The sequence below is a fragment of the Lissotriton helveticus genome, chromosome 1_1 (genome assembly GCF_964261635.1).
Source record: "Lissotriton helveticus chromosome 1_1, aLisHel1.1, whole genome shotgun sequence".
NCBI lineage: Eukaryota > Metazoa > Chordata > Amphibia > Caudata > Salamandridae > Lissotriton > Lissotriton helveticus.
In genome coordinates this window covers 926,772,825-926,799,222 of record NC_136057.1, presented here as the reverse complement: position 1 = coordinate 926,799,222, position 26,398 = coordinate 926,772,825, and the positions used below count along the sequence as shown (strand labels likewise).

Genomic DNA, 26,398 nt, shown 5'->3' with positions numbered 1-26,398 from the left:
AGCCTCCTGGTGTTATGTGCTATAAATAAAGGTTTTAAGTAACATTTCCAAATTCCAGGATTAATACTCCAAACAGAATAAAATGCTAAGTGGATTGAGATTTCTATTTCTATTTTGGGCATTTGTAAAGCGCCTGGTGACGCCACTGGCGTGTCCCCGCGCTGTAGTAAGTGAGAAATGACCGCCCTCCCGCCCATAAGAAGTTACCTGCTGAAAAGGTGAGTTTTGAGCTTTTTTCTGAAAAGGGTTTCAGAAGGTTCAAGACGTAGTTCTGGAGGCAGGATATTCCAGCATTTGGGAGCGAGAAATCTAAAAGATCTCCCTCCCATACGAGCCTTCCTAACCCTGGGAACCGTCAGCAGTCTGGTCTGAGACGACCGTAACTTACGGGTAGGCTCGTAGTGGGACACCAGATTCTGAAGCGGTACAGGGGCTTTACCATTCAAGATCCGATGACATGTGGAAAGGGTTTTAAACTCAATCCTCTCCTCCATAGGAAGCCAGTGGAGGGCTTGAAGAGCAGGAATTGATGGTGATCTCCTGGGGAGCCTGAGTACAAGCCGTGCTGCGGCGTTTTGAAGGACTTGAAGGCGGCCCATGACCTTTTTCGTGGCCCCCAGATAGAGCAGGTTACCATAGTCAAGTCGTGAGGTGACCAGGGCGTGCACCAGCGTCCTTCGAGCGGAAATGGGAAGCAGATCTAAAACTTTCCTTAAGGCTCTTAGGACCCCAAAGCACATCCCCGTCACCCAGCTCACCTGGGGACCAAAAGCCAGGTCTTTGTCCAGCCACACGCCGAGGTTCTTGGCCTCCTGACAGGGAGCCGGGACCTCACCCAGACAGGGCGGCCACCATGCCGACGACCACGCAGAGGGCCCTCCCCCCACCACGAGCACCTCGGTCTTGCTACCGTTCAATTTTAAACAGTTAGCGGACATCCACGTTGCAAGATCTTGCAAGCAATTCCTGAAGATGTCCGCTTCAAGACCAGGTGCACGCGATAGGGAGACGACCAGCTGCGTGTCGTCGGCATACGACACCAGGCGGAGGCCGTGACCCTCCACTATGGCCGCTAAGGGGGAGACATAGATATTGAATAGGGTTGGGCTCAGGGACGAGCCCTGAGGCACGCCCTGGCCCAACTTGATCTCCCTCGAGTAGCACTCGCCCAGCCTGACCTGGAAACACCTGTCAGACAGGAAAGACCTGATCCAGCCCAGCGCAGCACCTGTAACCCCTCCTCCACTCAGACACTGTAGCAAGATGGAATGTGCTACAGTGTCGAATGCTGCGCTTAAGTCAAGCAGGATCAGAGCCATAGTGTGGCCCTCATCCACGCCCTGTCGCAGTGCCTCCACCGCCACAAGAAGTGCCGATTCCGTCGAATGACGGGGGCGGAAGCCAAATTGCGAGTCGTGGAGTAGCGATGCCTCCTCCACGTGCTGCATAAGTTGGACATTGGCTATTTTTTCCGCCACTTTAGCCATGTAAGGCAGGAGGGAGATGGGGCGGAGGTTATCAAGTTTATCAAAATTTACATTCGGTTTTTTCTGTAGGGGTAGAACAATTGCTTGCTTCCAGGCTTTAGGGACACTCTGAGTTTTAAAGGAGGTGTCAAGTAAGAGGCGGATATGGGGTTCAAGTATTTGCAGGCTACCCCTGAGTCGACTCGGAGTCGTCGGGTCTCTAGGGGAACCTGATTTTATTGACCCGCAAATGCGGATCAATTCTTCAGTCGTGGGAGTGGTGAAGGTGGTAAGCTGTCGTTCTCCTATAGGATTGGTGTCCTGCCAGTGTGGGGGGCTGTTGGAATTTGCCTGCTGAGGGAAGGAGTTATAGATATTTATAACCTTATTGGCAAAGAAATCTGCAATACGATCGCAGCCCTCAACAGTGCAAAATTTCGTGGGTATCACAGCGGGCTTCCCTATTGCGATAGATTTGTAAATGGAGAAGAGTTCTTTAGTGGACTGTTCAGCTTTAGCAATCTTAGTGCAGAAGTACATTGATTTACCCTTCTTGAGTAGCTTATGATAGTTCCGCCTGCAATCAATGTATTCTGCTTTGGCGGGAGTAGAATAGGCGATCCTCCATTGCCTCTCTGCCCGTTTGCAAGCAGCTTTGGCCACCCGCATGTCCTCATTAAACCAGGGAGCTGATCTCATAGCTCTACCCCCCATTTTGGCCGCACCAAGTGGAGCCACCAGGTCCAGGGCCTCCGTGATGCGCTGGTCTAGGCTGGAGTTGATTTCTTCCACACCCACACCACCAGGATGATCCTTCGCAATTAGCGCCTGGTTAAAGAGAGCTTGAGAGAACGCCGCCCATCTCCGCCTAGGATGTTTGTCGGCAGGAGGGTCGGCCTGACAAGGTCCCTGTATCCCGATGGTAAAAGGAATAAGATGATGGTCGGACCATGGGATAGGGATAGGGGTCTGAGCGTCCACCTGGTTCCAGTTAGCAAAGAGTGGATCTAGAAGGTGGCCCATCTTGTGGGTAGGATGTTGTACCTTCTGTTCAAACTGAAGACTTGCCATGGTCAGACAGAGATCATTAGCTGCCTTGTCTGTAGGAGTGTCTAGGTGTAGATTTAAATCGCCTAGGACTAGATATTTGTCGGTGCTAAGTGCAGCTTCTGTAACGTCCTCCACTAACTTGTCAATAAAGGCTGAAGAGGGGCCCGGGGGGCGATAGATCAAAAGGCCTTTTACAGTAAGGTTGCCATTTATTGAAATAGAGAAGGCACCGGTTTCACTGCCCTCAATGTTAGTGCGTTCCAGCTGACATTGGTAATCAGTTTTAGCGACTATGGCTATGCCCCCCCCTCTCCCTTTTATTCTATCCAATCTTTGAAGGCAGTAGCCCTCTGGAATCGCCTCAATAATTTCTGGCATGGAATCTTGATCTAACCACGTTTCCGTGAGGAAAAGTAGATCCCATTGTCGGCCGCTGAGTAGATCATGAATATCGAGGCAGTGCTTACGTAGGGAGCGTACGTTCAGTAAGCCGCATATCAGGGAGTGTTGTCCACTGACTTTCGCTGCCCCTGTATAGAATGCAAAGCCACAGTAGTTGCAGGCCACGTTATTTCCTACCTCCATGCTATGTAAGCAAGAACCCACATTCTCCTGGCGAAGGAGGAGTAGATCATCTCGACTCCAACAGATATGGGCAGTGGGAGGGCCAGGGGTTCTGGCCCTGGGCCGCAATCGGCCGCGGACGGGCGCAGATGGTCTATATATTATTATTATTTCTTATTTAAGAGTTTTGTATAGCGCTGGCAGACCCGAATGTATCGGAGTGCTTTACAACATTTATCATGATGCAAATGAACACAAAGTATATCAATAAACAGCATTGTCTCGTGTTGAATCCTTTTCAGGGTGGGGGGGGCAAGGAATGAATCAAAAGGCGTGTGATGTAGATGCCTTCTAATCAAAGCTTCTATATTCTGTGCTGGGCAAGATTCCTGTGACAGAGGGATTCTGTCTCTTTAGGCGGCAGCTATCTATTCGAATGGGTTCGGTTGAGGAAGAGGTCTTTGAGCTGACTCTTGAAGTTTATGAAGGAGGGGTTGTCCTGATGTGGAATGGGATAGAGTTCCAAATTTTTTGCGCATTTCCAGAGAAGGACCGTGACAAGGTTTTTTGTTTGCGGGTTTTCAGGGGAATGAGAAGTAGAGTATTAGTACTCCTGAGACTCCTTGTCTGGCCTGCCTTATTAAGTTTGGAAGCCAAGTAGGCAGGTTTACCAGTGTGAAGAGCTTTGTGTGTGAGACAAGCAATTCTGAAGTTTGGGCACATTTCAATTGGGAGCCATTTTAGCTCTCTTAGAGAGGGAGTGATGTGGTTGTATTTCTTTACTCCTGTGATCATCCTGGCAGCTGCATTTAGAGTAGATATGAGGGGAGCTAAGTGGGATTTTGTCGTGCCTGTGAGGGTTGCATTCCCGTAGTTCAGTCTGAACAGAACCAGGGATTGTGTGGCCAGTTTGAGGTCAAATTCAAATTCAAATAGTGCTTTATTCGAGTAATTACTCATAAAAGCAAAACATACACAGAATATTAACAATATAAAATAGGATTAAATTTACACTCAAATACATTTACAAAGCACTATAGGGTCCATAAAATACATTTGGTTAAAAAGATTCTCACAGTAATTGTTAAATAATTAAAAAGAGATTTGATTAATGCAATATTATAAAAACATGTACGGTTTTTAAAAAAGCGATAGTGTAAGTAAGTTAATATAATCAAATTTTACAAACAGAGAATAGTTAACCAACTAGCAGTCTCTGCAATAATATAAATACAGAGAATAGACAATTAACTAGCAATCCCTGTAAAAGACCAATTTCATTGTTATTCTAAAAACAGGACATTACAGACAGAGAATAGTTAATTAACTAGCAATCTCTGCCTGATCGCCCATGCCCAGCCCATATATTTCGCTGTTGCTATTGATATCCATGTAAGTGGGCTTGAACATATAATTCGCAGAGCAACAGAACTACAAGTAGTCCCCAGATTCCTACACATTGGTGCCAACCAAGCCCGCCTAAGGGCACAGTATGCTTTGCAGGAGAACAAAAAATGACCAAGGGTTTCCTTCCCCGTTCCACAAACGGGGCAAATGTCACACCCCCCTAAGCCCCATTTGGCTGTCAATGATCTTATGGGGAGGGCTCCAGCTCTCAATTGGAATAACAACTTCCTATCCCTTGGTTTTGAGATAATATCCCAATACATCTCCAGAGCCGGGTATAGTTTTACCTCAAGAAAACCCGCAGACATAGACCCGTTGCTACAGCTACTCAGACTCCTGCTATCAACGTGTTCCCAAAATAAATTTTTTAGGACAGATTTGGAAGGAAATGATTCACCAGCTGGATCAAGCCATAAGGGACTTAACCCAAACTCAAACAACATTGCCTTGAGTGTATTGAGCCAACTGATTTTATGGAAGCAGTCCGCCTTTATAATATCAATAAAACATTCGGCATAGTGAGCTAGTTCGGGAGTAGTCCAGAGTCTTCGCCAATATAAAATTGGGCGTAATCGGGCTAAATCCTTAATCTGATTCCTACCAAGCTCATATCTTAAAGGCAGGAGAGGAGTGCTTTTCGGGGTACCTGTAAGTAGCCTTATAAATTTGTTCTCTGACCCTTGTAGGGAGTTCAAATTTTCAAAACCCCACATCTCTGCACCATAGAGTGCGGACCCGATAGCCTTTGCTTCATAAACCAGCAAAGCTGGCTTGACTGGTTTGGTCATAGACTTCCTATGTTCCGAGTTAATGACACCCGATAATTGCTTATGTCGCAAGGTTGCAATGTTAATATGCTGATTCCACCTGTTGTTATCTGCAATAAGGATGCCCAAATATGTGAATGAATTTACCACCTCAAGAGGCCGCCCACTCATTACTATTTTGGACTTAAAGCTACGATGTGGTTTAAAAGTCATGAGTTTAGTTTTAGTGGCGTTCACCTCCAAGCCGTGTTCTCCACAAAAATTCTCAAAAATAAACAGGCATGCTGCAGACCACTAGGGGTTTTAGACAATATAAGAGTGTCGTCCGCAAACATAAGTATAGGGATTTTTAGCCCTGCAAGTGAAGGAGCATCGACAGGAGCTGTTATCATACGGGAGACGACAACATTTATGTACAAAGTGAACAATGTTGGAGCCATTGAACACCCTTGTCGAACCCCTCTTTCTACAGGAAATTCTGCTGTTGTCATATCATAGCAACCCCATTGGATTTTAGCAAAAGTAAACTCATGCAAGCGCATTACCAGGGTCAACAGTTCCGCAGGGACCCCCAGACCCTGTAAAACTTGCCACAGTTTGGCCCGTGGCACCAGGTCGAAAGCAGCCCTCAAATCGACAAAAGCCGCGTAAAGGCTGCCACCTCCCAGCACCACAGACTTCCATTGAAGCAATTGGAATCGAAATACTTGGTCCACCGTACTTGTTGCCCTACGAAAACCTGCTTGATAGGGTGAAATAATATTATTGTCCTCTGCCCAATCCAGGAGGCTATTAACAACCACTCGACCAACTACTTTTTGTACAGTGTCGATAAGGCTTATTGGCCTGTAGTTACCCGGTTGAGCACGGTCACCCTTTTTAAACACAGGAATTATCACTGCTCCTTTCCACGCAGCTGGGACCTCCGCACCATTGGCAATGAGATTGATCAGTAAATGAATGTATTTACACCACCGCTCTTTATCGTTTAAAAAGATGTCTGCAGGAACGCCATCAGAACCAGGAGCACGTCCTTTATTTGCAGCATCTAAAGCAATCATAATCTCTTTTTCAGTAAAAAGATTACCTTGAGAGAAGGACACGTTAATACTGTCTTCACCTGTAATCTGAGTATTAAGAGCATACTGTGAGCTAAAAAATGTTATCCAAGCCTCCTGAGGAACGTTGTTATTGGGGGGTTCATCAACTCTCTCACTACCCCATTTAACAATATTCCAAAATGCTCTGGAGTCCTTTCTATCGCTCGCTTTCTTCAATTTGCACCAATGCAGCTCGTCCCAGTCTCTTTTGGCTTTCGCTATGCACATTTTATAACTCTTTCTGGCTAGGCGAGTAGATTCAACCACCCTCTTTTTAATGGCCTGGCCCAGTGCAAGTCGTGCTGCCCTACATTCAGCGTTATACCATTTTGCCTCTTTTCTGTTACTTATCCCATTTCGCCTAACAAGTTTCAGAAAATGTTGTTTGATCCCAGCAAAAAGGGTATTGTGGATGTTTACCACGTCCCCCAGTTCAGATGGTGAACCGCTAATTGTACCCAGAGCTGCTATAGCCTTGTCAGTTTCCCAATTAATGTTCTCAATTGCCTGTTGGTTGATCACAACACTAGCCCATTTCAACCTACGCATACTATTTTCTGGGATAATCAACGGTGGAGCTAGGGTGTTCTGGCAAGATAAGCTTGTCCCAGCGGGCCACCATTTATGTTCTACACATAGGGGGTTATGATCACTCTCAGGTCTCATGGTTACCTCCATATCACAAACAGATGGCCACAATGCCAAGCTGCAGATAACATAATCTATCCTGCTTCTGAATCTCCCATTATCAAAGGTCATAGATCCGTTTTATCCGACATTGTACGGGCTCTTAGACCTTTTTCTAGGCACATAGCATTCAAGTCTATAATGTCCTCAGTCCACCTCGTGACTGGCTTTAAGTCTAACGCAGGTATGCCCCATTGTTGATCCTCATCTGCTTCAAGGGAGTCCTCAGAAGTGACCAAGGGCTCATAAGTTCGGTTAAGGTCACCCGCAATTACAACATTGTTACCAATGGAAAAAGTATCCCAAAAATTCCCCAAAGAAGGAGGTAAACCATAGTAAGATCACCTTGTCTGCTCCAATCCTTTCTCGGAATGCGTTAATGAGCAGTTTGTGGTTGACCGTGTCGAAGGCTGCTGGTAGTTCATGAGTATGAGTAGGCAGCACCGGTCTGTGTTGAGTGATATGTAGACATCATCTATGATATTCAGGATCGCGGTCTCTGTGTTGCATCCTTTTTGTAAGCCCGATTGGTGAGTATCCAGAAGGTTGCTTCTGTCAATGTGTTGCTTCAGTTGGAGGAGAACACATCTTTCCAGGATTTTGGATAAGAATGGGATATTGGAAACAGGCCTGAAGTTATTGGGATTGTTTGGGTCAGAGCCCGTTTTTTTTAGTAGTGGTGTGACTTGGCCGATTTTAAGACATTCTCGTATGACCCTGGTTCTCAGGGAGCTATTTATGATCTTGGTCCATAGTGGGGCTATCGCGAGGTTGAGCATTTCAGCAAGTTGGGCAGGAATGGGGTCCGGTGTGTGTGAGGAGTCTTTGGATCTGATGATTTTGACAATTTCTGCTTCGGTGATGGGGTTGAAAGACTTCCAACTGTTAGGGGAGTGCATGAGGGGGGTATTGTCTTCTTTGCAGGGGGCGGGTGGATGAAATGATGTGGTCATCAAGGGAGCGCTCAATCTTAGTGATTTTCTCTTTGAAGATTTTGGCAAAGTTATCACATAAGTCTTTGGAGGGCTGCACTGTTGTTGAGGGAGGCTTGGATGTTTGTTGTCTAATGTGATTGAAGAGTTCTTTGGGACGATTTTTGGCATTGTCTAATGCACCACGGAAGAAGGTGGTTTTTTCATTCTTGATGTGTTTTTTATATTTCCTGCGTTCGGTTTTGAGTTGGTCAAGGTGGATTGTGGATGGCGTGTTCCCTCAGAGTCTTTCTGCAGCTCTGAGATGTCTTCTTGCAGAGTTTAGGTCTGTCTTGAACCAGGCTCTTGATGGAATGTTCTGACTCATTGTTACTTCAAGGGAGCTACTTGATCTAGTATAGTTGCCATTGTTGCTTTGTAGTGTGTAGTAAGTTCAGCTGTAGAGAGGTAACTTGTTATGGAGGAAGTAGTGATCTTACCCTTTCTTCCAGGTCGGCAAGGGAATTCTGTCTTAGATTTCTTGCCCAATTAATGGTTTCCTGTGTACGGGGTAGGCTATGGCTCATTTGGTTAATGTGAAATAGAATGATAAGGTGCTTTGACCAGTCGACAGAAAGGATGTGGTTGATAGTAACTGCATCTTCGTGAGCAATAATGGCGTTGAGGATTGAACTTCTGTTATGGGTTTTCTCTGTGCAGTGTTGGATAAGATTATTATTGAGAAGTCTGTTTAAGGATTGGATCAGAGTATTATTTTCACCGTTCCAATGGAGGTTGAGGTCACCTAGTATTATGTTTTTGGAGTCCACGAGTGAGCAGTGTATTATCAGGTCGGAAAGGTGTTCTCCGAAAGTAGGAGTGTTGCCTGGCAGATGGTAGAGGAGATGGCAGAATAGCGATTTGTTTTCATTCATCTTAATGGTGGCGGTCAGATATTCAAATGTGTTATAGGTGAATGAGTCAGCTTCGGTTATGGAGATGTTGCTCTTGTAGATGATTGTAATATCCCCACCACGATGGTTCTGTCTGTCTTTATTGATGATAGCGAACCCAGAGGGCACAAGCATGTCCATGATTGAGGAGGAGGACTCATTCAACCAAGTTTCAGTGATGAGTGTGATATCAATGTCATGAGTTAGGATGGTTTCTGCCAGTTCTGTTGCATGTTTGGTTGCAGATCTGCAGTTTATAAGCATCTAGTTAGTCGTTACCTAGTTGTTGTGGTGTTTTGTCGGGGGTGCCATGAAGATATTTATGTGTAAGGCTCATGGCCTCGTCGTTCTAGGTGTGAAGCAGTCTCTCCCAAATCCAGTGATTACCTGGATCTTGGAGCTGGAGTTGATAGTTGTATCTGAGTCATACGAGTTGGCAAGATAAGTCTGCTCTCTTAGGGACATTGCGGAGCTTGTTCGTCTGGGTCTCTCGGCTGGTTTATGAAGGGGGTTGTTTCCAGCTGTGCCACTGTCTACCATCACCCGGGCAATTTACTGTCTTTCCCGGGTGATCTATTGCTTCATTGTCAGGAAAGCCACCAGGACATGGGCTATGCCCAAACATATTTGAGTTAGGACAAAGCGGTATTGGGTGTGGATTTTACACACGAAATACTGCTGTAGTGCCTCATTTTTTGTCATGGAAAGATATAAGGCAACAGAAGGCCTCAGGAGGACATTAGCACAAGTGACAGCAGATTTTTTGTTAAGAAGCAGAGGCTTCAAATCGCTTGTGCTGAAGCACAATATACAGTCTGGAGAATCTAGGGACAGGGTATTGTCAAACTGAGCCAACTCTAAAGAGATGTACAAGAGCCACCTTTTCCCTGATTGGTCAACAAACTAATTTGGAGGCAAACCTGAAGACAACCTCACAAGATTGCACCATCTTTAGTCTGTTATTTTGTATGTGTTTAGAGCAAGAACCGCTAGTAGTTAAGAAAATTCCCAGGTAGGATTCCTTTGTAGCTTCTTTCTCTGAATAACATCGTACCCAAACTCATCCACTAATGTCGCCATTTTAGCATAAGCTTCCGGTGCCACCCTAGTAGCTTCTTTGCTTAAGTAGATCAATTTGCTCTCAGTGTAGTGTCTCAAAACATCTAATCCCACATTATCCTTAACAATATCCTTGAGTTCAGTTTTGAACTGGATGATATTTACACTGTGTGGGTTCTCGTCCATTGGGGAATGAGGTTGCTACAGGTACTGTAAACTGTATGGGTGTTCCAGTCGTTCCTCCTATCTGATTCCGGGGTCTGGGAAAATAATTGTCCCTACAGCCAACTGAATGCTCGGGTCTATTGAACTTGGGTGGGTATTCATAGCTAGAGGGCTCACGTTGGTTAGAGTTTGGGTTGAATGGATAGTCTGTATTGGTGGAGTCTGTGAACCAACTGCCTCTGGGTAACTCGGGGTGCACTCGCCTCTGTGGAGTTGGGTGCTGTAGTTTTATTCTCTGCAGAGATTTGGGTTGTATTTCCTGCTGATGGGGGGTTGTACTGTAAGAGGGTCGTTTGAACTTTAGGAGTTCATCAATAAAGGCATCCTGCTCGCCACTTTACCGACTCATCTCTCTTGGCAAGTGGAATTTTCTTTTACCAGTGTCTCACAGTTTATCACAGAATACGTGCCTACTGACTTGATGACATCCACTCGCCACCTTCTCTGCTTCTTATCGTCCTGAATGTTTAACCATGAATAGAACTTAGTGCAGGTTTTAAGTGCAAATCTATTTCTATGTTTCTCATTTGCCATTTTCTCCCAGAGGTTTAAGGCATCGAATTGTGAAGGACTAGGTTGAGGCTTTTAGCCATAGACTCGCCTCCTCAAATTCTCTGGCTTTTTTATGTGGAATGTGCCACAAAGAAGGAAGTATCATTTTCTATCCTTCTCAGTCTATTGATACCAATCTTTGAGCCATACATACGTGTGTAACCCTTTCTTGTCTGCTATTTCCCTAGATTGAGTGCTTTGTGCTTTCGGAGAGAATTTCTCCTCTTTCTTTAACTCTTTTTGCTCTTTTTAGAACTGAATCCCCAAGATTTTCGCCTTTAAATGTTAACTAGGACTTCTCCTCGCCTTTCACTCGCTTCCCTCTCACTCACTGGATTTTCAGCTCGCCCTCCAATCACAGCACAGCAAAGTCAAAGGTCAGCCAATTACAGCACAGCTTTTGGCATCTACCAGCCTATACCTACTCTGCCCCCTATGAGTAAACACCCTGTGCACTTTCAAACTCTCCTGAACTCTGTGTTCTCTCACCCGCTCAGAATTTCAACATTAATGTGAAATGAAGTTTCTCAAGAACTATTTAATCATAAGGTGACCAGATTTTGTAAACAAAAAACAGGGACAGGCCACAAACATAGAAGTTGAGCTATAATTTTGTTTTGATTGAGTGGTATGGAAAGACTTAATTGACAGCGCTAACCAACATAGGAAAGACAGACAATATGGCACAAGGGTGAATTAAATGCAACTTTTATTCATAGCATTAGCTGTGTTAACTAAATTGCTTTCATATAAGGGCTAATTATTAATTTTGAAACTGTAATATTCTGAAAGTTAGCATCCTCGTGCTGTAAACCTTGCACGAGGATGCTCACCAACACTTAGCATCTTTTGTACCGTGTTCCATGATCCAGTGCTGAACGCGGCATGCCAGGATTCCAACAACGTTATGTAATTGCTCCATGTGATTCCTCTGAGTGTGTTTCTCCCATTGTTATTGTCCGAAAAAATCTGGTGAGGTCAGATTATGTGCGGATTTGTGCACGTTAAATAAAAACATACTTGTTGACTGCAAACCCCTTCCTAAAATCCACGAATGTCTAGCCAATTTGGGAGGGGGAACATTTTTTCACTCATTGACCTTCAGTCAGCTTACCATCAGGTGCCTCTGATGCTTGATTCTCAGGAGTTTACTACTTTTGTTACACCTTTTGGTGTCTTTAAGTATCTTAAATTACCCTTTGGCCTGGCTTCAGCAGCCAGCATTTTTCAGAAAATCATGGACAATCTTTTCAAAAACATTCCAGGAGTTCAGGCCTACCAAGACGATATCTTGGTGTAAGCTGATGATTGGGAGACACATTTAAGCAACTTAATTTCTGTCCTAAGAAAACTAGATGAGGCAGGAATGACAATCAGGGTTGAGAAATGCAAATTTGCCACACAACTAGAATATTTGGGTCATACACTTTCTTTCGAGGGTATCAAGCCAAAAACTTCCCTCATTAAAGCCATTAGCCATGCCACTCCTCCGAAAGACAAAGATGCTCTTCGATCTTTCCTAGGGATTGCAGAATACTATGCACGTTTTGTGAAAGGGTATGCACAGACAGTTGAGCCATTGCGTGCTCTTTTACGTAAAGGTGCAAAATTTGACTGGTCTGAGGAAGTTTCTTCTTCTTTTTCTCAAGTAAAGAAATTAATTGTTGATGCCCCTGCTCTTCACCCTTTTCATGACTCCTCGAAATGTTTCATTATGGTGGATGCCAGTCTCACTGGATTAGGTGCAGCTCTTGGCCAATGGGTTTCAGGCAAAGAACACACCATACCTTTTTCCACAAGAATGTTAAAACCTTCTGAAACTCACTACAGCACTATTGAGCGTGAGGCTCTTGCCTGTGTTTGGGCCATAGAAAAGTTCAAAAATTACATTTGGGGACGTGAATTTGAACTTTTCACAGATCATAAACCTCTTACACAGCTATTAGCTGGTAATGGTCTTGAAAAAGCATCATCTAGGTTGGTTAGGCTTCTGTCTAAGCTTCAAGAATTTCATTTTCATAATAAAACATATTTCTGGAGGAAGAAATTTCAGGGCTGATTGCCTTTCTCGAATGGCTTTACATGATCTTTCAGAAATTGAAAGTTCGGAAGACACAGAAAGCGTAATTGCAACTCTTGATGCTATTGAATCCTTTTCTAGCATCACTGAAGAATCCTGGTTAAAAGCACGAGAAAAAGATGAGAATCTTAAACTGGTCTTGGATTATATTGTTAAAGGTTGACCAGAAAATAGGAAACTTTCTAATGAGTTGAAAGCATTTGTCATGGTTGCTTCCGAGTTATCTCTGGTCAATGATATGGTTATGAGACATGATTTGTTTGTGCCACCTTCTGATATCAGGAATGATATCATTAAATTTGCTCATCAAGGCCATTTAGGAATATCCAAAACTTCTCAACTCATTAAGTCTTACTATTGGTGGCCATCCTTAGAATCCCAGGTAAAATTTAATTATTGACTCTTGTCCTGAATGCTTATTATCAGACAAAAAATGGAAAGTCATCAACACCCCTTTACATCCTGTTCCTTTTCCTACAAAACCTTGGGACAAAGTTGGTCTGTATTTCTCTGGACCCTCTGAACTGTTACCTTATGACATTAGGTATACATTTTGGATTATTGATTATCATTCTAAGTGGATTTATCACATGTTTTGTGATGCTCCCAATTCTACTAATGCCATAAGAATTTTGAAAAAATGTTTTTCTCTGGAAGGATCTCCTTCTGTGTTGGTTTCAGATAATGGAACCCATTTCATTTCTCAAAAGTTTACTTCATTTCTCAATGATTGCGATGTGAAAAACTTTAAAGTTGCTCTTTACTCGCCAACCTCTAACGGTCTGGTTGAGAGCCAATAGATTAGATAAAGATGCTATTCAAACTGCTATTTCCTCTTAACATGATGTCCAGGATTTTCTGTACTCGAAACTATGGTCTTACAATATCTCTCCCCATTGTACCACAGGTGTTTCCCCATTTTCTCTTTTAAGAGGTAGAACTGCTCACACCAATTTGTTTCCAAATTGGTTAATTAACAAGCATGTTAATAATCATCAATGCAACAAGGAAGTAGCATCTAGAGTTGTTAGTAAAAATAACTCTTATGAAATCTCTTCATAATGCAGGTAAGCACTTTAACTCGACACAGGTCAAGGTTGATAGTTAGGTTCTCATAAAAAATCCCCCAAAAATACCAGAGGAGTCTTCAAAATTTTCTCCACCTGTTCAGGTTACTGGTGTCAGCAAAGGTTCAGCTATCCTTGGTAAAAAGAGGCGGTGGAATTAAAGATCGCTTGTTCACCTTTCTGACTCCCAAGCTGATTCTTTGATTAAGCTTTACAGTCAGGATTTATATGATTCTGATAGGGTTAATTTTATTCATGATTCTATTGCTGATTTTGGAAATTCATCTCCTACATTGGTTCGCAATTTACATTCCAGTCCGGAAAGTGTCTCTGACACAAATTCTGTGTCAACAAATAATGATGTAGTTGTTTCATCATCTGAATTGAAAACTCGCTGTAGAAAGTTACCTTCAAAATATAATTACTATGTTATGTCTTAACATATGGAACATTTTCTTTCTGTAAAAGTGTTTTCCATTTTTTACGTCATTCTTCATTTTGTTTTATTTTTTATTCGATTTACTTATTGCAATTTGTATTTACTTTATTGTAAGGAGGGAGAAGTTGTAATATTCTGAAAGTTAGCATCCTCATGCTGTAAACCTTGCACGAGGATGCCCACCAACACTTAGCATCTTTTGTACCATGCTCCATGATCCAGTGCTGAATGCAGCAGGCCAGGATTCCAACAACGTTAGTCAGTTGTCGGAGATCCTGGTATGCGGCATGAGCTTCCGGTCGTTGGTGCAGTTATTATTGGAATTAAAGAAACTTTAATTATATTTATCGGAGTCTTGTACCCATCATTACAGAAACCAAAAATACTTGAAAACTTGCCTCCTCCTGTACTGAGGCTACCCTTTCTGAAAACCAGGACCTGCTGAAACTTGCTGAGGAATTTGGCAAGAGAACAGAACTGTACCAGCAAAGCCAGGTCACAAACTTATAAGGACTACACTTAACTGCCATAGACGGTTTACACTGGCATTTCCCACAATTCTACGAGATAGATTACATGTTAGACAAACAAAATCTGCGTTTTAGAGCGTGTGCCATTTCGCTAAGCTTTACCTAAACCAAGGGAAGACATTACAGAGACATCAAGCTGACTCGTGAGTAGCTGGTCTGTTTGCACTCTGGGACATGTAGTCCCTTATCTATAAAAAGGAAAAACAATGCTAAAAGTACAAAAAGCTGCAAATGATAAAACCAAGACTTGATAAGAATATACATGTGCATACGAGGTAGAGAGATGCACAAGGGTCCATAAAAACATATTTGCCTTTTCTAAAATATGGGTTGGAAAATAAAACGTACAGGACCTCTTTTAGAAACGTGTCTTAGCATTAAAGGTGTGCCAACTTTTCAAAATTTAAACGCAAATATGGCAGTGTTTTCATTAAATACCCCTTCTCTGCTCCACTTGTGATAAAGTTAAGGGGAAAGCTTAGGAAGAGCTGAGAACGTAAAACCGATGTTTACAAGCATGGCGTTCTGCCTAAACGGGGCCAGGGTGTTTCACGCGGAAAATAACAAGAGCAGTAAACGTCGTACAGCTTTTTGACAACATCTGTTTCTGCATGTTTTGCCTATCTTGGACTGGTTTTTGTTGGCCCGTCATTGTGTTTGCTTTTAAATAAACGCAACAATATTGTGCTACTTTAGTCTGTCTTTTCTTTTCTTGCACGACCGTTGACACTCCAGCGCGCAGGCGCGGACTACAGGACGCCAAGACATTTCCACGGAAACAGCGATGTTTACAGTTAGATACCAAGCCCGCCCCTCGATGGCTTTTACCATCTGTCTGCTGCTGTCCGCGGTACCAGGGTCTGATAGTGGGGCTGTCCTAGGGCCAACCCTTCGAGTGTAGGATACAGGATGCCTGGCCACTTTAAGGTAGGAGATGGCGACATTGTGGTATGATTGTGCACTTAGGAGGAGAAGGGATAGAAAGAGGCTAACGTTAAGAGGAGGCATAGTGACGGGCTGGAAGTGCCGAAAGGCACGATTGAATGGGACATCTGTCTGATTTTTTCTGCATTCAGAACCCTCAGTGCATATAATATATATAATATATATATATCTCTCTTCGGTCAATGCTTCTCGATTGGCTTTACGCGATCGTCCTTCTTGCCCCTTGCTATTTATCTGGTTTCCTCGGCGACCAGCATTTCGTTATTTAATGATCGTGAAATGTGTACTTTAAAGTGGTTCGAATGTTCACTATTTGTGACCTGCGCGTTCTCTTCGCCCCCTCAAAGGTTTTTTGTGTCTTCTACATTATTTCTTCATCAATTTTTTCCCATCAGTGTCTCTGAATTACACCCTTTCGAACCTCCTTCCTTTGTATGCATCTGTGAATCTTGCTTCTGTGGCTCAGTGTAACTAAATTGTGCAGTTTCCCATGTGTGTTCTTCATATGCCACTCATTTATACCCTCAAGTGTTCGATGTTTGTGTCCCTCAGGTGTACTCGTGACAACGTGTTCCGCAGTGCAACTCATTTGAACACTCATTGTACCTCATTTGTTGCCAGCTGTGTTCTTAATTTACTGCGGTGTCCACAAACCTCAGCAACTAGTCCCTCTTCGAGTGCCCAACTTTAGTACCCCTCAGGTGCACTCGTGGGTGAGTTTAGTCACTAAACTTTAGTGTGCCATTCGGCTGCTTTTATGTTTGCCCTCTCTGCCCCTTATTTGTGGCCTATATGTTCCCATGTTGGTCCATGAAATGTCCACTACTAAAAATCCTCAGTGACTTTAGCATCTGTCCCAAGTGTGCCTCATTTTTGCAGCTTGATGCGTTTGATGTGCATTACTTACTGTTTACTGACAGGTGCCAAAGAAGTGTGAGAAAAAAAACTAGACAACAATCCTTTTCCATTTATGCACCCATGATCTGTTACAACAATCTTAAGTCCATCACTGACCCTGGGTTGTGCTTCTCATTTGTACCAATAGTTTTCATTCAGCCAGTGGCTTTAATTTGTGCCACCAGGGCCTCTCATTGCTGGCAGGGTAGCTTAGTTAGATGCCCACAAATTAGATGTGTGATGATCTGCACGTCTGGTGGGTGAATTGCAGCAAGTCAATTTAGCCTTTCATTCTTCTGAGGTCAGTTAAATGAGTACACCAATTTGGATAATATTATCACATTAATCAAACAGGGTTCTTAAACTCTTTAATTCACAGCTGACACAGCTCTACCCTAGCACTTTTTTTTGTTTTGTGTATGAACATAGCCCTTCCCCTTTTTAAGGTCACAGCCTACCAGACAGCACAGCTAAAGAACTCTTGGGGACATTCAGAAAGTTGATGTAGGAATGCACTCTGCTTACCATTCGCTTCGTGGTTTGTAACATTTTCTAGCTTTCTAATTGCTAGCTTTATTTGCTTTAAGTTGTCCTGCTCGATTTCCTCTCTCCCGTTGTCCAAATCTTGTTTACTATATTCTTCCACAAACTCACTTTCTGTAAACTGGCCTCCTTTAAATCCTGTTATTATCTTGTCACATTTGCTGTGACAATCGTGCTGGTTTGTGGGGGCTACTTGAGGAAGGCTGTATAGATGTTTTTATTTTTGTAGCACAGAATTAAATTTGAATTTCTGTAAATGAACTGTTGACGATCAAATCAGTACATTGGGGGATGACATTGCCACACATTACCATTTGTGCGCTGTATACTTTTATCAGTAACATTTTACGTGAGTTCAAATGTAATGGCCTTTTCAATTGAAGATGCTTTGACTGTAATGTCAGTATTTCACCTTACCATGCTTACTCCACTGTACCCCTCTCCACTCTACAGTGCACCATGCCACTGCACTCTACTCTGCACCACTCCGCACTAGCCACTCCACCCTTCGTCACTGGACTCTTTCTCTGTACCCTTACGCCTCTCTACTTTACACCACTCAACTCTGTGGCACCCTACTCTGCAACACTGTACTCTATGCCACTGCACTCTGCGCTCTACCACTTTACTCGAAACCAATGCACTCTACACCAAATCACTCTACGCCACTATACTCTACGCCACTCTATTCTACTCTGCATCACTGCACTCTAAGCCACTCTATTCTATTCTGCGGCACTGCACTCTACACCATTTTATTGTACTCTTGCTGCACAGCACGGTACGCCTCTCATTTCTACTCTGCATCACTGCACTCTACGCCACTCTATGCCAATCTACTCTGCGCCACTGCAGCAATGCACTTCACGCCACTTTACTATACACCACTACGCTCTACTCTCTGCTACTCTACACCACTGCATTCTATGGCAATCCACTCCAAGTCACTCTAATCTACTCTGCACCACTGCACTCTATAATATTCCACTCTATACCACTGAACTCTATGCCACTTCACTGTATTCTGAAACAATCTACTCTGCCACTGCAAGCTTTGCCACTCGACTGCACTCTGCTCAGCTCCACGCCGCTCCACACTACTCCACTGCACTCTACCCTAATGCACTCTACACCACTTTACTCAAATCCAATACACTCTATGCTACTGCACTCTATGCCAATCTACTCTCCACCACTGTACTGTACACCACTGTTCTCTACGCCATTTCACTCTATGCCACTCTACTCTACACCATTGCACTCTACGTCACTTTAGTGTGCACCATTGTACACTACTGCATTCTACACCAATGGACTCTATGCCACTCTACACAACTGCACTCTATGACACCCTACTCTGCAGCACTGCACTCTCTACCACTGTACTTTGGGGCTCTCTACTCTGCACCACTCTACTCTATGCCACTGCACTCTACTCTGCACCGCTCTATGCCACTCTTCTGCACTATAAGTCAATGCACTCTGTGCCACTCTAATCTACAGTGCACCACTGCACTCTGACACTGCACTCTATGCATCTCTACAATTCTCTGCATCACTCTACTCTGCCAGTGCACTCTACCCAGTGTACACCACTCTGCAGCACTGCACTCTACGCCACTACTCTATACCACTCTCCTCGGCACCACTCCACTGTACACTGCACTCTACTCTGAAAAAATCTACTCTTTGCCATTGCTGTCTGCGTCACTCTATTCCACTCTATGCCACTTCGCTCTATGCCACTCAATTGTATGCTGCTGCACTCTATGCCACTACACTCTATACAAATCTATTCTACACCACTGCACTGTATGCTACTATACTCTACAGCACTGCACTACACTCTATGCCACTCTATGCCGTTGCACTCTGTTACTTCACTCTGCACCACTTTACGGCACTGCAATCTACACCAGTGCACTCTATGCCACTCTAGTCTACACCACTGCACTCTACAACACTATGCTCCGCAGCACTGCATTCTGTGCGACTCTACTATATCCACTCTACTCTGTGCCACTTTACTTTATGGCACTGTACTGTACTCTGCACCACTCTACTGCACTCTTCTCCACTCTAAGCCAATGCACTCCAGCCCCTCTCCAATCTGCTTTGCACCGCTGCACTCTATCACACTGCACCCTACACCACTCCAGTCTAGGCCACACCACGCCAGTCTGCAACACTGCACTCTATGCCAGTGCACTCTACGCCACTACTCTATGCCGCTCCACTCACCATGCACCAGTCCACTCTACCCTGCATCACTCCACTTGACACCACTTCACTCTACTCTAAAATAATCTACTCTACGCAACTCAATCTATACCACTCTACTCCACTCTGCACCACTGCAATCAATGCATTGCTACTCTTACTCTACAGCACTCCACTATATGCCACTGCAGTCTATGCTATGCCACTCTACTATAAACCACAGCACTCTACGCCAGTGCACTCTACACCTCTTTACTCAAAAACAATGCACCTTACGCCACTGCATCTACACCAACTACTTTGTACCACTGCACTTTACAGCACTTTACTCTGCAACATTCTACTCTATTCCACAGCAGTCTACGCAACTGCACGCTACGTCATTCTACATCGCTGCACTCTACGTCACTCTATTCTACTCTGCACTGATGTAGACTATGTCACTGCTCTCTTCACCACTCTAGCCTGTACCACTCTACTCTGCAACACCCTACGACCCTGCACTCTACAACCCTGCACTCTGACACTCTTCTCTGCAAGGCTGCACTCCTACCCCACTGCACTCTTCACCACTTCACACTGCACTATACACTACTACACTCAATACGCCACTGCACTCTGTGCCACTCTACACCTTTGCACTCTACACCACTGCAATCTACTCTGCACCGCTCTACTCTATGGCAATGTACTGTATGCTACTCTGTCACTGTACTGTATGCCAATGCACTCTACACCACTTTACTCAAAACCAATGCACTGTACGCGACTGCACTCTACGCTAATCTACTCTGCACCGCTGTACTTTACGCAACTTCACTCTAGGTCACTCGACGACACTCTACGACACTCCACTCTACAATACTCCACTCTATGTTGCTCTACTCCATTAAACTCTGCTCAACTGACACTCTCCTCCACTCTGTGCCATTTGACAACACTAGTATTCTCTGCGACAGTCTACGCAACTCCCTCCACTCTATTCTATGACACACTACTTCACTGTATGCCACTCCACTCTGACAATCTACTCTGCTGTACACCACTCTACGCAACACCGTCTACTCCACTCCACGACACTCTGTGCCACTCCACTCTACAACACACTATTCCCTCCAAGCGCTCCAGAACACTCCACTCAACTCTACAGTATGCCACTTCACGCCACTCCTTGACACTCCACTCCATGCCTCTCTCCTTAACCCTACCAACCTTTAACCATGCTGAACAGCAGCCACTGTGGTGTACAACCTAAAAACATATTGGCATAGCCAATAGCTCTTGCATAGGCGATACCTATTGGCTTTACCAGTGCTTGTTTTACATATTGGCACTGTGATGTTCAGCAGTATGACTGAGGCTACGCCCACCTGGACTTTTAGGAAACGCCTAAAGGATATATGGGTTACTTATAGGAAATATAAATTTCAACCTTATTTGAAATGATTTCCTTTCTATTCAAAACAAATAATTAACTTGCCTTTACTTTGCTTAGTTCTCACTTGGAAGGTTAGACTACATGTTCAACCTAATACAAATCTGACAAATAATAATTGATGAACATATGGTGCACAGTGTTCTGTAAGAATTAAACAGGCCAGCTCTTATAGGTGTAAAACGTTATTTTATTTAACTTCCACAGGCTACTGAACATATAAGTCACAGACTCTTCTCAGGCAAAACTTAATTAGAAAACCCCTTTTCTTCTTCTTTTTGTTATATAGATAAAGGTAACACTTTTCATTACGCTTTTTCTAAATTCATGTTTGAGGCTTTGTTTTGAGTATTTGTCTATCACACTGTTTGGAAATAAATTATACTTCATCCACCAGATTTTGGAAACTGACCTTACTTCACCTTGAATGCATATTTCTTCCCAACGACTGTGGTGAATTAACAGATGAATATAAATGGTTTTAAAACTTTCCACAGCCCAGCCATAGAGTCCATTCATGGGCGTTCTAAAGGAGGGTTGTGTATCTATGTTTCTAATATGCTTTCCCCCTCAAACTCTGAAGTGATTGTTACTTGAACTTTTTACCAAATCCTCTCTCTGGAGACTTCTGCTCATGTTATTTTAAATATTGTTAATTTCTATAATAATGCATGTTTCTCAGAAATCACAACAGTCCTCCAATCATTAGATCAAGACTTAGAGAGGGTTATCGACAGTAATTCTCGTGATCCTATCATTTTATGGGGTGGTGACTTTAATATACATAAATGTACTGTGACCAAAAGTAAGGCATGTGGTATGACATCCCCTGATTTTGGCAATACAACCCATTTTATTCATTCACTGTATGGTGACTTTTTGAACGAGCTAATTTTTAAATTTAACTTAGGGTTTTGTAACGAATTGGCTGTTTTGCCAACTACAGTGAGGTGTACATACAGTGGCAGGGGTGATAATAGTGTGATAGATTTTTTACTGTTTCCCCAGCGTCATTCATCATTGATCCTGGAGTTCATTGTCCATGATATTGCACTTAGTGATCATTATCCCCAAAGTGCCACATTGAAGCTTGATTTTACTAGGCAAGTTTGTGGTAAATCTAAAGCCCTTGTACAAGAGGAAACTGTGATCTCTCGCCGCAATGGGTACTCGTTAAAGTGGACCCTTGTGGATCCTTCAAATTTCCTCGAAAAACTGGTACAAAAGGAGAGGGAGGCTTTTAAAGTATGCCTAGATGAATCATCGGAGGCGCATAACTTCATCCTGGCATTTATCAAATAAAAAAGGGGGTGGTTGAGGGCCTTTTAGCAAAACAGAAAATACGAAAGGCGAGAGTGTGTGGGTGATCTGATTCTACATGTACTAAAGCCGATAAAAATTTGAAATTGGCATTAGCTGAACAACCTAGATCTGCAGGGAAAGTCCGGGAATGTAGATTGGCCTATAAAGTGGCCATTAAACATCGGAAAAGAGCTTTGAAAGAGGAGACCTGGATCAAGCTATTGGATGCCAGTCTATCTAAAGATAATACCTCTTTTTGGCGTGTCATTAATTTACATTCCCATTACTCTTTAGATTCTCCACGCGCAAAGATAGCAATCTCTGAGGACGTTTGAATAGCTCATTTTTCTCAACTATATTCCCCTAAGGAAGATCTGGTTGTCCCCATTGCTAGTACTTTGCCACATAATGGAGTTTTATCTTTTGCTAACACTTTTGCTAAAATATTGTCCCTTTAAATGAGTGTAATTATCCAGACTTTTCCCTGGACGAAGTAAGATTGGCGCTGAAGGAAAGCAAGGGGGGGGGGGAAGACCCCAGGGCCCAACAGGATGATTCCTATCGACCTTTTTAAATCTAACATCAAGCTCTGGGGTCCTATCCTCACTTTGCTTTTTCAAGCCTGTCAAAGTCAGGGTTTCTTACCCACCTGGCCGGAGTCACTTATCATCCCAATTTTTAAGAGGGCGACCGTAACAACCCAGCTCAATACAGGCCAATTTCCTTTTTGGATTGCCTGGCTAAGGTTGCTGGTCGCATGCTTCTGGGACGTTTACAGGAGTGGGCAGAATCTAATAACATCCTTTCAGATCTACAGTATGGGTTCAGGGGAGGGCTGGGCACTATAGAGCAGGCTGTTAACTTAGACTTGTTAATTAGCAAGTATGTACATATGAAAGGAGGAAATCTTTTTCTGGTTTTTATTGATTTGTCCTCAGCTTTTGATTTGGTAGCTCACGATAAGTTATGGGCGATAATTACCGATATGGGCGTGGATGTTAAAATTGTGAACTTCCTACGAGATCTGTCCGCCCAAGGTAGAGGCAGAGTTCGGTACGGCCTTGACGGTACCTGTACCGAGTCATTCAATATAGGAAGAGGGGTGCGACAGGGCTGCGTAAAGGCCCCCTTCCTATTTAACCTCTACATAAACAGCATAGGAGATATACTGGCAAATAAATGCGTAGACCTTCCGCAGGTGGGACAAAGGCCTATTCCAGCACTATTTTATGCTGATGATGCGGTGCTAATGGCCTGTACTCCCATTGCTCTGCAGCGCCTGGTGAATGAATTTGCTAAGTATATGTCTAATTTGGGGTTAAAAATGAACATAAGTAAAACCTTCGCTATGAAAATTGGGACGAAGGCTACCCGCTGTTGTGACATTATTATCGAGGGCTCAACCATTCAGTTCATAGATTCTTTTTCTTATCTGGGCATTGTTTTTAATAAATCAGGGCAATGGCAAGGCGCTATTAGATCAAGGCGAGAACATTTTATGAGAACAAAATGGCCCTACTGAGTTTCGCTAGTCAGTGTGGTTTTAAACACCCAAAGGAGATGATGACTATTTATAACGCAAAGTGCAGATCGTCAGCCATGTATGGAGCTGAGCTTTGGGGTCATGAAAAAATAGACATACTACAGCTTGAAGAAAATGTTTTTTTCAGTTCTCTCCTTGTACTCCTGAAAAGTAGCTCAACGTTTGTATGCCATTCTGAACTGGGTGCCCCCCACTTAGCAGACTTAATCAGGATCCAACCTGTGCTACTATGGCACAAAATATGGTCATCTCAACACACTGTTTTAAATCGAGCAATAATCGCCGACTGCCTAAAATCTCCATAGGTTTTCAAAATCCCATGGCTAAAGTATGTTCAGAATTTTTTGGTAAACCTTGGTCATCCTGATTATTTTACTCTCCCAGAAAGCTTGACCACTGCAGAGGAAAACCTTGAAGCTAAATGCATCTCTTTCTTGGAAGAAATTAGATTAGCATCTGAAATCTGCAAACCCACGGTGTTGAGGTACCAATTGATTTTGACTAGTGTTTACATGCAACCATATTTAATTAACATCTACAACTTTCGTCATCGGTTTGTGCTCACACGTTTTCCGCTGGATATTTTTAATCATTTAATCAGTTTTCCCATTGTTATTAATTGGTCAGCCGATCTGGGGTATTGTACGTGTGACGATATTTTACCCCAGAATACTATGCACACCGTATTCTTTTGTAAACACTTCTCAGGTAAAGCTGGGCTTCAGATACTGTCGTCCGGCGTATACATACTTGCAAATGCTACCACACATTTTTACGTGCTTTGTAATGTCACGCTTTTTGTTGACTGTTATAAGTCGTAGGAAACAGCTGTAAATCGTAACTATATCGTTGTGATACTATGTTAGTCTTATTAATATTTTAAGTTTTCATTTTAAATAAGGATGAATTTTGTATAAATGTTTTTAACTTGAATTTTTGGTCATTCTTAAACCATTGTAGTGATGTATTTTGTAGCTTTTATGATTCACTTTGTGAACTCGAATAAAGCTTATTTTGACTTGACTTGACTAACAGATAAATGTGCAGCGGGTTGTCCCCACCAGATGTCCTTCACTTAAGGTTATCATAATCTGCCCGCACCATTTTTTCCGGCACACCAGGCAGTACTCTGTTCTTACTTTAGGCAAGCAAGGCATTGGCTCCATCACCTCCATGCTGCTTAGTGGGTGAAACCCTGGCAGGTCAAAGGAAATACTATTTACCAAAGAGTGTCCCTCTCATCTGCAGCAATCCTACTAAGTAAGGAAGGATAGTTCACTGAAGCAGATCTGGAGTTCCAAGAACTTGTGACCTTTCCCCGGATAAGCATAAATGGGGTTCCAGGTAACTCTTTAATTATAAATGACTGCAACGGCTGATGGTATAAAAGCTTCTGTCGGAATTATCTACAAAAAAAAGGGGTCCTGGCCTACACAACTTCTTTGCTTCTTCCCCTACTTCTTCTTACTCAGCCATCAACTCCCAACTGCATCATTCTGTTTACCTAAGCACCAACCATTCTGCAGAACAGCAATAAAAAATACATTTATCAATTACAAATAACATCAACATTACAGAAACAACTGGATGAACCAACGTTGTCGCCAGTAGGGGAATTACTGAACTTGGTGGTATACAGCCGGACTGAACAGGAAACGGAAGTGAGTACGTGAGGGTGAGGACCTGCGGTTCGATCCCGCGGCTCCGACCCCCAGGACTGAGCCTTGCAGGCTTGCGGGCCCTTTGCGGGTCCTGTGAGATCAGTTAACTTGTGCATCGATGCCAACGTTTTAGGACAGGGACATGGGAGATTTAAAATAAAAAAATCGAAAGAATGAAAGTTCCCCGTTGACTTCTATTGTAGAAAATGCCATTTCTTTGTGGGATACTGCTAAAATAAAGCCAATTTTGGCTTGAAAAATCGGTAGTCACCCTCCTGAATCGGGTCTATTGGCATGTATGCTTGTGGGACAGGCTAATTTTCCGGGGGCACAGCGAAACTTTGCTGCTGCTGCAGCGGGACCAGGCAGCAGGACCAGGATCGAGCCTGCAGGGTCCCTCGTGACCCAGCTGAAAATACGTTGTAACCCACCGTGGGGGCGGTGGAGCTGTTACTGAGCCAGTTTGGGTCCGGGCAGAGAAGAAGACGTGGTGCAGCAGCAGGCAGCAAGCACAACTAGAATGGATCGACTTGGAGGTGGGTCAGAAGAATCAGAGCTGAGCCGAGCATGAGACCTTTAGCGAGTCTCATTGAGAGAGAGTCCAGCCCGATACGGAAGTGGCCGAGCAAGGACTGGCTGCATCTTGCGGGTCGGCTGGCACCCGCTAGGCCCACCCCCCTCCCCCCCGGATCCCCTGCTACTTCCGGACCTTTTGCCACTGCTTCCACCACCCCTTTATCCCCTACCTCAGCCTCAACAGTCAGATTGCCCAGGGGGGAGGTAATCCGAGTAAGCCCGAGCAAGCCTATGACCAATGGGCCAGTAGCCTGCTGCGCTCAATCTGTTGCACCTAATCCGTTTTCCTGCTGCCCACCGGCCGCCGCCGATCTCTCAAGCCACGCTCTATTGGGCTTCCTCCTAAAAGAGGGGGGGCTTGGGGGTTTGAGGGGCGTGCTGCGGCATTCTAGTGCCGGCATTTGTGCATGCCTCAACCT

General features: G+C 43.8%; 1 protein-coding gene across 10 annotated transcripts in view; it reads left to right on the top strand.

Moving 5' to 3' along the window:
- Positions 1-26,398, top strand: part of SAXO6 (stabilizer of axonemal microtubules 6) — a 541,049-nt gene that overhangs the window by 32,008 nt on the left and 482,643 nt on the right. The window contains exon 1 of one of the 10 annotated variants that reach the window (XM_078676507.1): positions 15,609-15,784. The exons of 8 other annotated variants lie outside the window; for them this stretch is intronic. In XM_078676507.1, coding sequence (XP_078532633.1) covers positions 15,767-15,784 — 18 coding nt within the window. In that variant the 5' untranslated portion in view covers positions 15,609-15,766. Of the gene's footprint in view, positions 1-15,608; positions 15,785-26,398 lie in introns of those variants that run through there. One more of the 10 variants, XM_078676541.1, reaches the window with a different exon arrangement.